The sequence below is a fragment of the Danio aesculapii genome, chromosome 13 (assembly GCF_903798145.1).
Source record: "Danio aesculapii chromosome 13, fDanAes4.1, whole genome shotgun sequence".
Taxonomy (NCBI): Eukaryota; Metazoa; Chordata; class Actinopteri; order Cypriniformes; family Danionidae; genus Danio; species Danio aesculapii.
The window spans coordinates 1,357,392-1,369,698 of NC_079447.1; the positions used below are offsets into that span (position 1 = coordinate 1,357,392).

At 39.0% G+C, this 12,307-nt stretch overlaps 1 protein-coding gene across 1 annotated transcript in view; it reads left to right on the forward strand.

The window, feature by feature from the left end:
- The window catches only part of LOC130239999 (adhesion G protein-coupled receptor A3), a 150,016-nt gene that overhangs the window by 117,877 nt on the left and 19,832 nt on the right, over nt 1-12,307 (forward strand). The window contains exon 15 of the mRNA XM_056471414.1: nt 5,611-5,738. Within this exon, the coding sequence (XP_056327389.1) occupies nt 5,611-5,738 (128 nt within the window). The remainder of the gene's footprint in view (nt 1-5,610; nt 5,739-12,307) is intronic.

A 12,307-nucleotide genomic window follows, 5' to 3' on the forward strand; every position in this document is an offset into this window, starting at 1 on the left:
ATTTAGTTAGTTAGTAGGGATGCACCGAGACCATTTTTTTGGAACCGATCCTACCTTGATACCAAAATTCGGAGTATCGACCGATATAGATTCGATCCCGACACTGTGCCATTTTTTTATTTCTTTTTTATTAACATAAGACAAATATATATATATATATATATATATATATATATATATATATATATATATATATATATATATATATATATATATATATATATATATATATATATATATATATATATATATAGGGCGACGCAGTGGCGCAGTAGGTAGGGCTGTTGCCTCACAGCAAGAAGGTCGCTGGTTCAAGCCTCAGCTGGGTCAGTTGGCGTTTCTGTGTGGAGTTTGCATGTTCTCCCAGCATTTTCGTTGGTTTCCTCCAGGTGCTCTGGTTTCCCCCACAGTCCAAACACATGCGGTACAGGTGAATTGGGTAAGCTAAATTGTCCGTAGTGTATGAGTGTGAGTGAGTGTGTATGGATGTTTCCTAGAGATGGGTTGCGGCCGGAATGGCATCCGCTGCACAAAATATGTGCTGGATAAGTTGGCGGTTCATTCCGCTGTGGCGATTAATAAAGGGACTAAGCTGAAAAGAAAATGAATGAATGAATGAATGAATGAATGAATGAATATATATACACACCCCTGATATGAACCCCAAATACAAGATTAGTACACAAATAAATAAATAAATTCAGTTTGAGGGTTAAACCATGTGTGAAGCTCATTCTGGCTGGCGATTTGTTGAATTGAGAAGCAGATGAAAGCGCAGCGCAGGCAATCATCAAGGTCTGCTAATGCTCAGATCTGTCTGTATTAATGGTGTCTTTGCTCATGTAAATGATTAAAGTTAATCAGCTCTCTGCCCCGAGATATTTCTGTCCAATCCCTTCTGTTTCATTATGTGTCAACAAATAGAGATGATTTACTGTGTGTTCTGCTCTGGACAAACACACATACACACACAGAGGTCGGACCCACAAAAACAAGTCACATTTATATAATTAAATAATTAGTGCTGTACAAAAATTATTCGCTTATAAAATAAAAGTTTGTTTTGATTTCTTCATATATGTGTGTGCTCTCTGTATATTTATTATGTATATATGAATACACACATGCATGCATGTATTTGAGAAAATGTTAATTTATGTGTAGATATAAGATATATATATATATATATATATATATATATATATATATATATATATATATATATATATATATATATATATATGATGCTAATTATGTAGCAGAACTATGTAGCAGGATACTTTTGTTTCTATGCATGTGTCTCACATATACATACACACACACACATACACACACACACACACACACACACACACACACACACACACACACACACACACACATCTATTATGTCAAAACAAATATTGTTTATTATTTTCGATACTATCAGTCTTGATTAATCTTTGCCCTTAGCACCTAAAATAATAATAAAGATTTAATTATGATGGAAATGGAAATACTGTAATATATAACAAAAAGGACCACAAGAAGTATCTTAAGGTGGTTATCAGCTTAATATCAAAATTGTGATGTTTTTAGTCTGCCTTTGTTATGATGCAGATATTGTCATGCATTTATTTTTTGCAATACAGTTTCTAGGAAAGGAGATGCAGATGGGCTTATATTTCCAGTGCAAGTTAGAGTGTTTATGGTAATAATTTACAGATCATTTTAGCATTTTGTATTTGTAGAATTTCTATTTGACAGGTTTTGCTTATATTCCAGTAAAGGAAAGAATGCCACTTCGCAAACATTCTCATGCAAATCGAGTATTTACGGTATTTATTTTTATTTGACAGTTTATTTTCTTGCATTGCAGTTGTGAGAAATAAAGCAGTACGAATGTGTTCTACAAATCAGAATATGTCTTGCAGTTTATTTAGTTTTTCTTTGCAATACAGTATTGAAGAAAAGAGATACAGGTGTGCTTATAATGCAGCGCACGCTAGTCTGTTTATAGTATTTCATTTTTATTTTATGATTTCTTTTTTGTGCATTCCAGTAAAGCCAAAAATGCAATGCAGCTTGCTAATATTGTAATGCAAATTAAATATTAACAGTATTTTTTATTTTACTTTGTCTATTTATAGTGTTTCATTTTTATTTCACATGGTTTTTGCATTTCAGTAAAGAAAAACGCACTGAATATATGCTAATGCTGTCATGCAAATTAGAGTTTTTTTACTCTTTATTTAGTTTTTCTTTGCAATAGAGTATAGGAAAAAGAGATCCAGGTGTGCTTATATTGCAGTACAAACTAGTGTGTTTGTTGTATTTGACACTTGTTTCATGGTGTGTTTGTTTTTTGCATTCCAGTAAAGACAAAAATGCAAATCAACTTTGCTAATACTGTAATGCAAATGAAATATTTACAGTATTTTTTTATTTTACTTTATTTGCATTGCAGTTATGAGGAAAGATATGCAAATGTGCTTAAATCACAGTGCAAACTTGTGTGTTTATAGTATTTAGTTTTTATTTCACATTGTCTTTTTTTGCATTCCAGTAAAGAAAAATGCAATGCAACTTTGCTATATTTTCATGCAAATCGAGTATTTACGGTATTTCTTTTTTATTTGACAGTTTATTTTCTTGCATTGCAGTTGTGAGGAATAAATCTGTAAAAATGTGTTATGCAAATCAGAATATTTCTTGCAGTTTATTTAGTTTTTCTTTGCAATACAGTATTGAAGAAAAGAGATACAGGTGTGCTTATAATGCAGCGCACATTAGTCTGTTTATAGTATTTAATTTTATTTCACAGTTTTTTTTTACATTCCAGTAAATGCACTGAAAATATGCTAATGTTCTCATGCAAATGAGACTATTTATTGCAGTTTATTTAGATTTTCTTTGCAATACAGTGTAGGAAAAAATACAGGTGTGCTTAAATTGTGTTTGTAGTGTTTGATATTTATTTCATGGTTTGTTTGCTTTTTTGCATTCTAGTTAAGACACAATGCTATGCAACTCTGCTAATATTGTCATGCAAATGACATATTTACAGTATTTTTTATTTTATTTTACTTTATTTGCAGAGCAGTTGTGAGGAAAGAGATGCAAGTGTGCTTATATCACAGTGCAAACTAGTGTGTATAGTATTTCATTTTTAGTGAAGTAAACTAATTTGGAGAGGAGCACGTGATATGATTGAGCACGTCTGGCCGCTCATCTGTAATCAGTAATAATCCAATCAGAGTGATCCTAGTTTACTATAAATGGATCATTTTCTTCCTACTGCTCTATCTTCGTTTGGGAGAATCCCCCCTTCCACCCCATCTCCTCCTTTTCCTCCCTTTTCTAAAGGGGGAGCTCTCGAGACCTACCTGATCTCGGATCGACCGGGCGGGAGCCTTGAGCTCAAATATCTCCGAGCTCAGGGTTCTCTCCCGGGACAGCATGCCAAACCTGCTTTAAATGCCAAGCATATCTAAGTGGGAACTCTTGAATTCTACATTTTTGCATTCCAGGAAAATCAAAAATGCAATGGGATTTTGCTAATATTGTCTTTTATTTCTTTTTTTATTCTACATTTGTTTGTTTTTTTGCATTCCAGTGAAGAAAAATGCACTGAAATAATGCTAATGTTTTCATGCAAATTAGAGTACTTCTTGCGGTTTATTTTGCTCATTGTTTGCAATACAGTTACTAGGAGAAAACGAGATATCATTGTGCTTATATTGCACTGTGAATCACTCCTTATAGTGTTTATTAATTAATTAATTTAATTTTGCGTTCCAGTAATTGATAATGCAATCAATCATCTGATATTGTCATGCAAACTAGTGTACTGATCCTAAAAATAGGCATATTATTTGCTTCTGTAACTTGCAAGTCATTGTTAACTGTGGTTTATTGTGTGACGTTGACCGTGGGCTGTTTTCTGCTGGTTCTGTGTGTGTTGTACCACAGACGCTCTCAGATTCGCCATTGTCACGCTTCAGCAAGGCTGGAATATTAAGCAGCTTCTTAAAGGACTTGCTGGCTCTGTTAAATACAGCAGCTTCTCAACACCACTGAGTTAATAGCGTCTGAAGGACACACACACACACACACACACACACACACACACACACGTGTATGTGCTGCAGAACGCATGTAAAGGACGAGTGTGTTAGAGTGTGCTGAATGTTACTGTGTGTTTCATTGTTGTGTAGCGGCGCCAGTAATTTGTTCTGGTGTGAATTGGCAGTGTTGAAATCACGCTGTTATGCAAGCGAACGTGTCATTTGCGGTCAATGCTACATGAATATCAACTCAAATACATGCAAATGTGCTATAAAGTGAATAATGAGGGAATGAGCTGAACGTCTGAGGAACAGTACACATTTGTCAAAATGTAGTGAAGTTTCACAAACTAATTTTAAGAGGAGCACGTGATATGATAGACTGCAGCTGGCCACCCATCTACATTCATTAGTCAGCCAATCAGATTGATCCAAACTCACTATAAGTAGCCTAGCTAGAACTACTCTCTTATCTTCGTTTTCTGAAAAAACCCCCCATCCACCCCATCTCCCCCTTTCCTCCTTTACCACAGGGAGCTCTCGAGAACCACCTGATCTCGTACTCCCCTCACATGCTCTATAGACCAGGTGGGAGCCCTGCGCTCAACTATCTCCGAGCTCAGGGTTCTCTCCCGGGACAGCATGTTAAACCTGCTAACAGTTGTCAAACATCTAAGTGTGAACTCTTGAACCTCTATTTCTGGAGATCCCGAATTATATAGCCAGAGGAATGTATAGCTGCACTTCGTCTTTAAAACTAACAATACGGGACGGTATGAGGGTTTTCCTTTTCATGCTATCAGCTGACTGCTTACCTCCATATGGACGGCTTTACTGCTGTTACCAGTTTGTCCAGTGGCTCACTGCATACTAGAGGTCTTCATTCCTGTAGCTGTACCGCGGGACCTGACTGAATAAAATGTGGTAGCAGTCGGTAACCCTGGTGTAATTTGAATGGGACAATATAGTCTAACAATAGCCGCTTTCCACTGTTGGGCCAGTGCGAGCCAGGGCTTTTATCAGACCGGGCTGGGCCAATCGCCCGGAGGTTGAGCAGTGAGGCCGATATCATGTTGTGTTTCCACTGTCGGGCTAGTAGCTTGCAGCCCTGCATGCAAACCCCGCCCCCAGAACGTCTAACGTTTAATGTGTGCGTGCGTGCGTGTGTGCGTGTGTGCGTGCGTGCGTGTGTGTGTGTGTGCGTGCGTGTGTGTCACTCATTCCTCTGACGTTTGTCTGTTTCTGCCCTTCTCACGGTCACACAGGACACAATAAACACTGCAGTAAAATCATTGTGCCGCTGCTGGCCATTTATAACACACACACAAACAGATGCACTTGCACACACACAAACACACACACACTCTTTCTCTCTCTCTCGGCTCCAGTATTAATGCTTCAGCAGTGTCTTTATGTGTGTGTGACCCCTAGTGTTGTTATGATGTTATTTTCAGTGTGTGTTTTAACACTATTGTGCGTGTGTGTCTCAGCAGTGTGTTACATGTGTGTGTGTGTGTTTCATCTGGATGCTGACTCTCTCTTTGTCTGTGTGTCTCTGTCTCAGGATCTGAAGAAGGTGCTGTCGTTTCCTCCGTATCCGGGAGAGTTCCTGCACCCGGTGGTTTACGCCTGCACCGCCGTCATGCTGCTCTGTCTGTTTGCCTCCATCATCACCTACATAGTGCACCACAGGTAGGGCACAAACACACAATCAACACAACATTTCCTACAACAGCAAAGTCTTCTGAAATGAAAGAGCTGCCTGAATAACCTGTAATGAGGAAACAGATGTTGCTTTGGTCTCCGCTTCTGGATCAAGAACAAGTGTAGAGAAGCTTGATGACCTTTCCTTTTTTCTTTCATGTGGAAATGTTTGAACAATTGTGGTTTTCTATTGGTGGATCTCATGTGAGTGACAGGTTGACTCCGCCCTCACACCTGTAAACACCAATCAAAGTAGAGAAGAGGGAGAATGAGAATGTCATTGAAGTGGGAGGGAAAATTAAGATTAAGTGAAGATTACAGGAGGCAACGCAGTGGCGCAGTTGGTATTCCTGTCGCCTCACAGCAAGAAGGTCGCTGGTTCGAGCCTCAGCTGGGTCAGTTGGCATTTCTGTATGGAGTTTGCATGTTCTACCTGCGTTTGCGTAGGTGCTCCGGTTTCCCCCACAGTCCAAACACATGCGGTACAGGTCAATTGGGTAGTGTATGAGTGTCTGTGAATGAGTGTGTATGGGTTTCCCAGTGATGGGTTGCGGCTGGAAGGGCATCCGCTGCGTAAAACATATGCTGTATAAGTTGGCGGTTCATTCCACTGTGGCAACCACAGATTAATAAAGGAACTAAGCCGAAAAGAAAATGAATGAATGAATATTACAAGACAGATGAATTTAAACAAAGTAATGATGAGCAGTGATAAATTAAATACTGTATAATAATTGTCTGATTTAATGTCACGATGAGTTTAAATAGTCGGATTAATTAGTCTCAGCTCAAGATATCCATCAACACAGTCAGCACTGCTCTTATTTCTGTTTCACTTCTTTGTTTGCTCCATCACTATGATCATTTTTCATTCACAGACATCTTCTCTGTTCAGTAGCTTGTGTTGGTTCGGTCTGCAATAATAATCCTGATATTGGCTGTTTGCATAAGCTGCTAATCGGATATATGATAAGTCTTACATGTTAAACATGTTAAACATTAGTCTTAATAGTTAAACAAACTAGTCTTAACTAGTATCGTCATGACCCACATGAAAAATGCTATATTAATTCAGTAGTCTTTTAGAAATATGTTTAAATAAAGTACTTGAATTAATCTGTTGCAATGATTCTATAGTTACTATGGTAACTCGACGTGTATAGTAATTGATCTGTTTTGGTGATTCTATAGTTGCTATGGTAACACAACGTCTACAGTAATTGATCTGTTGTGATTCTATAGTTGCTATGGTAACAACGTCTACAGTAATTGATCTGTTGTGGTGGTTCTATAGTTACTATGATAACACACCGTCTACAGTAATTTATCTGTTTTGGTGATTCTATAGTTGCTATGGTAACACAACTTGTACAGTAATTGACCTGTTGTGGTGATTCTACAGTTGATATGGTAACACAACAACTACAGTAATTGATCTATTGTGGTGTTTCTACAGTTGCTATGGTAACACAACGTCTACAGTAATTTTACTGTTTTGATGATTCTATAGTTGCTATGGTAACACAACATCTACAGTAATTGATCTGTTGTAGTGATTCAGTAGTTGCTACTGTAACGCAACAACTAAAGTAATTGATCTGTTGTGGAGATTATACATTTGCTATGGTAACACAACAGCCATGGTGATTAATCTGTTGTGGTGATTCTACAGTTGTTATGGTAACACAACAACTACAGTAATTGATCTGTTGTGTTGATTCTATATCTGTTGATATGATTGACTGCAGCTGGCCACCCATCTACATTCATTAGTTAGCCAATCAGATTAATCCAAACTCACTATAAGTAGCCTAGCTAGAACTGCTCTCTTATCTTCATTTTCTGAAGAAACCCCCCATCCAACCCATCTCCCCCTTTCCTCCTTTACCACAGGGAGCTCTCGAGAACCACCTGATCTTGTACTCCCCTCACATGCTCTATGGACCAGGCGGGAGCCCTGCGCTCAACTATCTCCGAGCCCAGGGTGCTTTCCCCAGGGACAGCATGTTAAACCTGCTAACAGTTGTCAAACATCTAAGTGTGAACTCTTGAACCTCTATTTCTGGAGATCCCGAATTATGTAGCCAGAGGAATGTATAGCTGCACTTCGTCTTTAAAACTAACAATACGGGATGGTATGAAGGTTTTCCTTTTCATCCTATCAGCTGACTGCTTACCTCCATATGTTTAATGTTTTACCTCCAACTACAGTAATTGATCTGTTGTGTTGATTCTACAGTTGCTATGGTAACACAACAACTATAGTAATTGATCTGTTTTGGTGATTCTACAGTTGCTATGGTTACACAACAGCCATGGTGATTAATCTGTTGTGGTAATTCTACAGTTGCTATGGTAACAACATCAGTAATTAATCTGTGGTTGTGATGTTACAATGTTGTAACAATGTTATTAATATAAAGAAATGGCCCCAATACTGTAGTTTTCTACAAATATAGGGTATATTATACTTCAATACACTGAAGTTTACTGTAGTAAAAGCAAACTAAAGCGCAGTCGATCAGTTTGTTATAGTCACAGTACAGTATGCTGGAGTATTCATTAATAAAGTGTCCACCTTAATGCGTGGATGTGTATGTTTGCGCTTGTTGGTGTAGTGCAGGTTGAGTGCTGGTGAAGGTCTCGTCTGTAAATCTTACACACACACACACAGCTGAGCGCTTCATTGATTTTTCTGTCATGAAGACACACAGGAGTCAGAAGTGGACGCAGTAAACGCTCCGTCTGTCAGATTTCACATGCTGTCACACTCGTGCTCCACAGCTTTCATCTCAGCTCGCCGCTTCAGATTGTTTTTGTTTATGTGTTTGTGTGAGTCAGGCATCTCTCATCCATGCCTATGACTATCTTTGACATCTCGTCAAGTATATATAGGCTGTTTTTCAGCTCCAAGACAACCACCAAAGAAACTCCATTTTCAATAATATAGTAAATAAATCACAGGAGTTTCAGTCATTATTCTTCTCTCATTTATTTGGGTAACACTTTATAATAACTACACACTATAAACCATCTATTAAGCATTAGCTAATAGTGAATACATTATCTGTTAAGCATTAACTCTACATTGATTTGACAGGACTCACAGGACTGATTTGTCTAATCCCCATAGAGAATAAATAATAAAGCAGTGACTGCAGGTTGAAGGACAGTAGTGGAGTAAAAGTACAGATAGTGGTAGAGATTCAAAAACATATGTTCTGGGGAGCAGAATTTCATTATATTCAGTGGTGGAAAGAGTACTGAAAAATTATACTCAAGTATAAGTACCATTACTTGCCTAAAAATGTAGTGTGAGTAGAGTAAAAGTATCTACTGTAAATATTACTCAAAGTATGAGTAAAAGTCGCCCTTCTTAAAAGTACTCAAGAGTAGTGAGCAGTGAATATTACGCTGTAAAAAGCTGATGTGTTTACATGTCATTTTGCATGTTCGTGTGTAAACGTAACATTCTGTAGTGCATCTAGTTATTGCCCAGCAGACACACAACATCATATCACAGTAATATTAGGTTAGATTTAGGTTGTGATGTCAGGTGACCAAAATTCAATGTCTAGCCAGCGTCTGAGGACAACGTTATTTTAATGTCCAGTAATGACATCAAATGATGTTGATATTTGGTTGATTTTAGGTTGTGTTAGAAAGTGACCAAAATCCAACGTTGAGTCAACATCTTAAACCAGTGTCAGATTAACATCAAATACTGACATTTATTTATGTGTGATGTGTTGGACAGGACTCACAGGACTGATTTGTCTAATCCCCATAGAGAAGAAATAATAAAGTAGTGACTGCAGGTTGAAGGACAGTAGCTGAGTAAAAGTACCGATACTCCAATAAAAATGTAGAGTAAAAGTACACATTTATAAAACTACTTAGTGAATTACAATTGCTGAGAAAAACTACCCAATTACAGTCATTTGAGTATTTGTAATTAGTTACTTTACAGCACTGGTTACTGGTTGCATGTGTGCGTGTGTGTGTGTGTGTGTGTGTGTGTGCGCGTGCGTGTGCGCATCTGTTCGTTTGGGTGTATACTGTCTGTGAGAATGTATGTGTGTGTTTATGTCTGTGTATGTGTGTGTGCGTGTGTGCGTGTGTGCGTGCGTGTGTGCGTGTGTGCGTGCGTGCGTGCGTGTGTGTGTGTGCGCGTGTGTGTGTGCGTGTGTGTGTGCGCATGTGCGCATCTGTTCGTTTGGGTGTATACTGTCTGTAAAAAAGCGTATGCGTGTGTGTGTGTGTGTGTGCGTCTGTGTGTGTGTGCATGTGCATGTGTGTGTGTGTGTGTGTGTGTGAATGTGAGAGACTGTGTGTGTTTATGGACTGGAGTGTGTCCCACTAGCTGCAGATTAAAATGATGTGATGGTCTTTAAATGAGTCTCACAGCGCTTCATTCACTCTGCTGATCAACTTGGCAGACTCAGCAGCCAAACACACTCCTGCTGTGACGGACACACCTGACACACACACACACACACCCTCATACACTGACTACAGCAGCTCACATACTACGAAATAATAAATATTAACTCTCATTATTTAATAAACAGCCTCATTATTTATTTATTTATTTATTCATTAATATGATTTATATATGAGATTAGAGTACGTGTCAGCTTTTGTAAATGATTTTATGTTTTGTAATAGAATATGTAATGTTCTCAATAATATTAATAAAGCAAAGAGAGTCTCTTTATGTGCCGTTTACATATATTTCAGTTAATATCTAAAGCGACTGCATGTTTTTACCAAAACTAATATTGGATTTATTTGAAATGCGTGTTTGTATAAAACAATATCATTTGCACAAAGAAGTGATGAGGTTCTTCTATAAAGAAGTAGTTTCTCCATCCCGTTTAGAGCATCATTATGGTCGTTTTACGTTATAACTAAGGTGGTTCAAACGACAAGTCTGCGACAGAGAAACTACGGGTTTTGGGAAACACTCGTCACTGCATCGTTCTTTTGCCAACCGATGCATCAGACTATAAAAGTTCAGCCGTGAGTTACGTCATTGTTTGGGAAACGCACCCCTGAACGATGGAAAATAGTATTATTATTATTCTGTCCCAACCAATTGTAGCTTTACCAAAAGTTTAACAGATAGCTCAAGAGCAGCAGAAACAGTTTAGGGAACTTTACTGGCAATTGTTCTTCTCAGTCTCTTCCTTCTTTGTAAAACTACAAGAAAGAGGGGAAAAGTAAGTCTACATTTATTTTAACATGTTTAATTCATGTTTGGTTCATGGTTGAATCTAGGATCCAGAAGGAACAATGCGGTTTTCGTCCAGGCCGTGGTACACTGGACCAGCTCTATACCCTCACCAGGGTGCTTGAGGGCTCATGGGAGTATGCCCAACCAGTCCACATGTGTTTTGTGGACTTGGAGAAGGCATTCGACTGTGTCCCTCATGGCATTCTGTGGAGGGTGCTCAGGGAGTATGGGCTCTGTTAAGGGTGGTCTCATCCCTGTACGCTGAAAAAAATGATTCAAAGATGATTCCTTGGATTAACTAATTTTTTAAAGTTAAGGAGTTGTAAACAATTTATTTGGGCTGAATTTAAACAAATGAATTAAGTTGAACATTACTCAATTTCATTTGTTTGTTTAAATTCAACCCAGTTAAATTGTTTGCAACAGTTTTGCAGACATCATTTTTTCAGTGTATGAACAGAGTGGGAGTCTGGTTTGCATTGCCGGAAATAAGTCAGAGTTGTTTCCAGTGCATGTTTGAGTTGGAATACAAGCGGCCGAAATGAGTTTCCTTCACAGGGTGGCCGGGTGCACTCTTATGGATAGAGTGAGGAGCTGTGACACTCGGGAAGAGCTCGGAGTAGAGCTGCTGCTCCTCCACATCCAGAGAAGTCAGCTGAGGTGTCTCGGGCATCTGTTTCGCATGCCTCCTGGACGCCTACCTAGGGAGGTGTTCCAGGCATGTCCCACCGGGAAGAGGCCTCGAGGAAGGCCCAGGACACGCTGGTGAGACTATGTCTCTCAGCTGGCCTGGGAACACCTCAGGATCTTTAACTTTACACCACTGGTTATATTTTTGATGTGAGTTGTGGGCCGGAGAGAGGAGGGGAGGCCGTGAATGGCTCATGGGCAGTTTGAGACCCCTGTTTTAGTCGTTTGTAATTATAATATGATGTATAAGAAATAATATGTAGAGAAATAAGTCTGTAAAATAACAGAAAATGTGCTGCAGTTTGTTGACAAGGTCTTTCTTATAATTACAGATGTTTTGTTTACAGCGTGGCCTGCTTCTCTGTTCATTTGGTGTCGTTGAAATTCAGCTTTGCAGAGAGAAGGGGCGCCGCTGGGCCCTCTGACAGCCTGTAATGGTCACAACTGAAGACGGGGGAGTTGGGGGTAGTCGCGGACGAAAGTGAAGGCCGGTGGTGGGTGGTCGTAGGCCTCTAACAATATCTCTGAGGGCCCCCAAAATGCGTGGGCCCTTAGAATTGTCCTAACTCCCGCAAACACCCCCCTCCCCCCTTGGTGGCGCCCCTGGCAAGGAGTATCAAGGGAAAAGTCA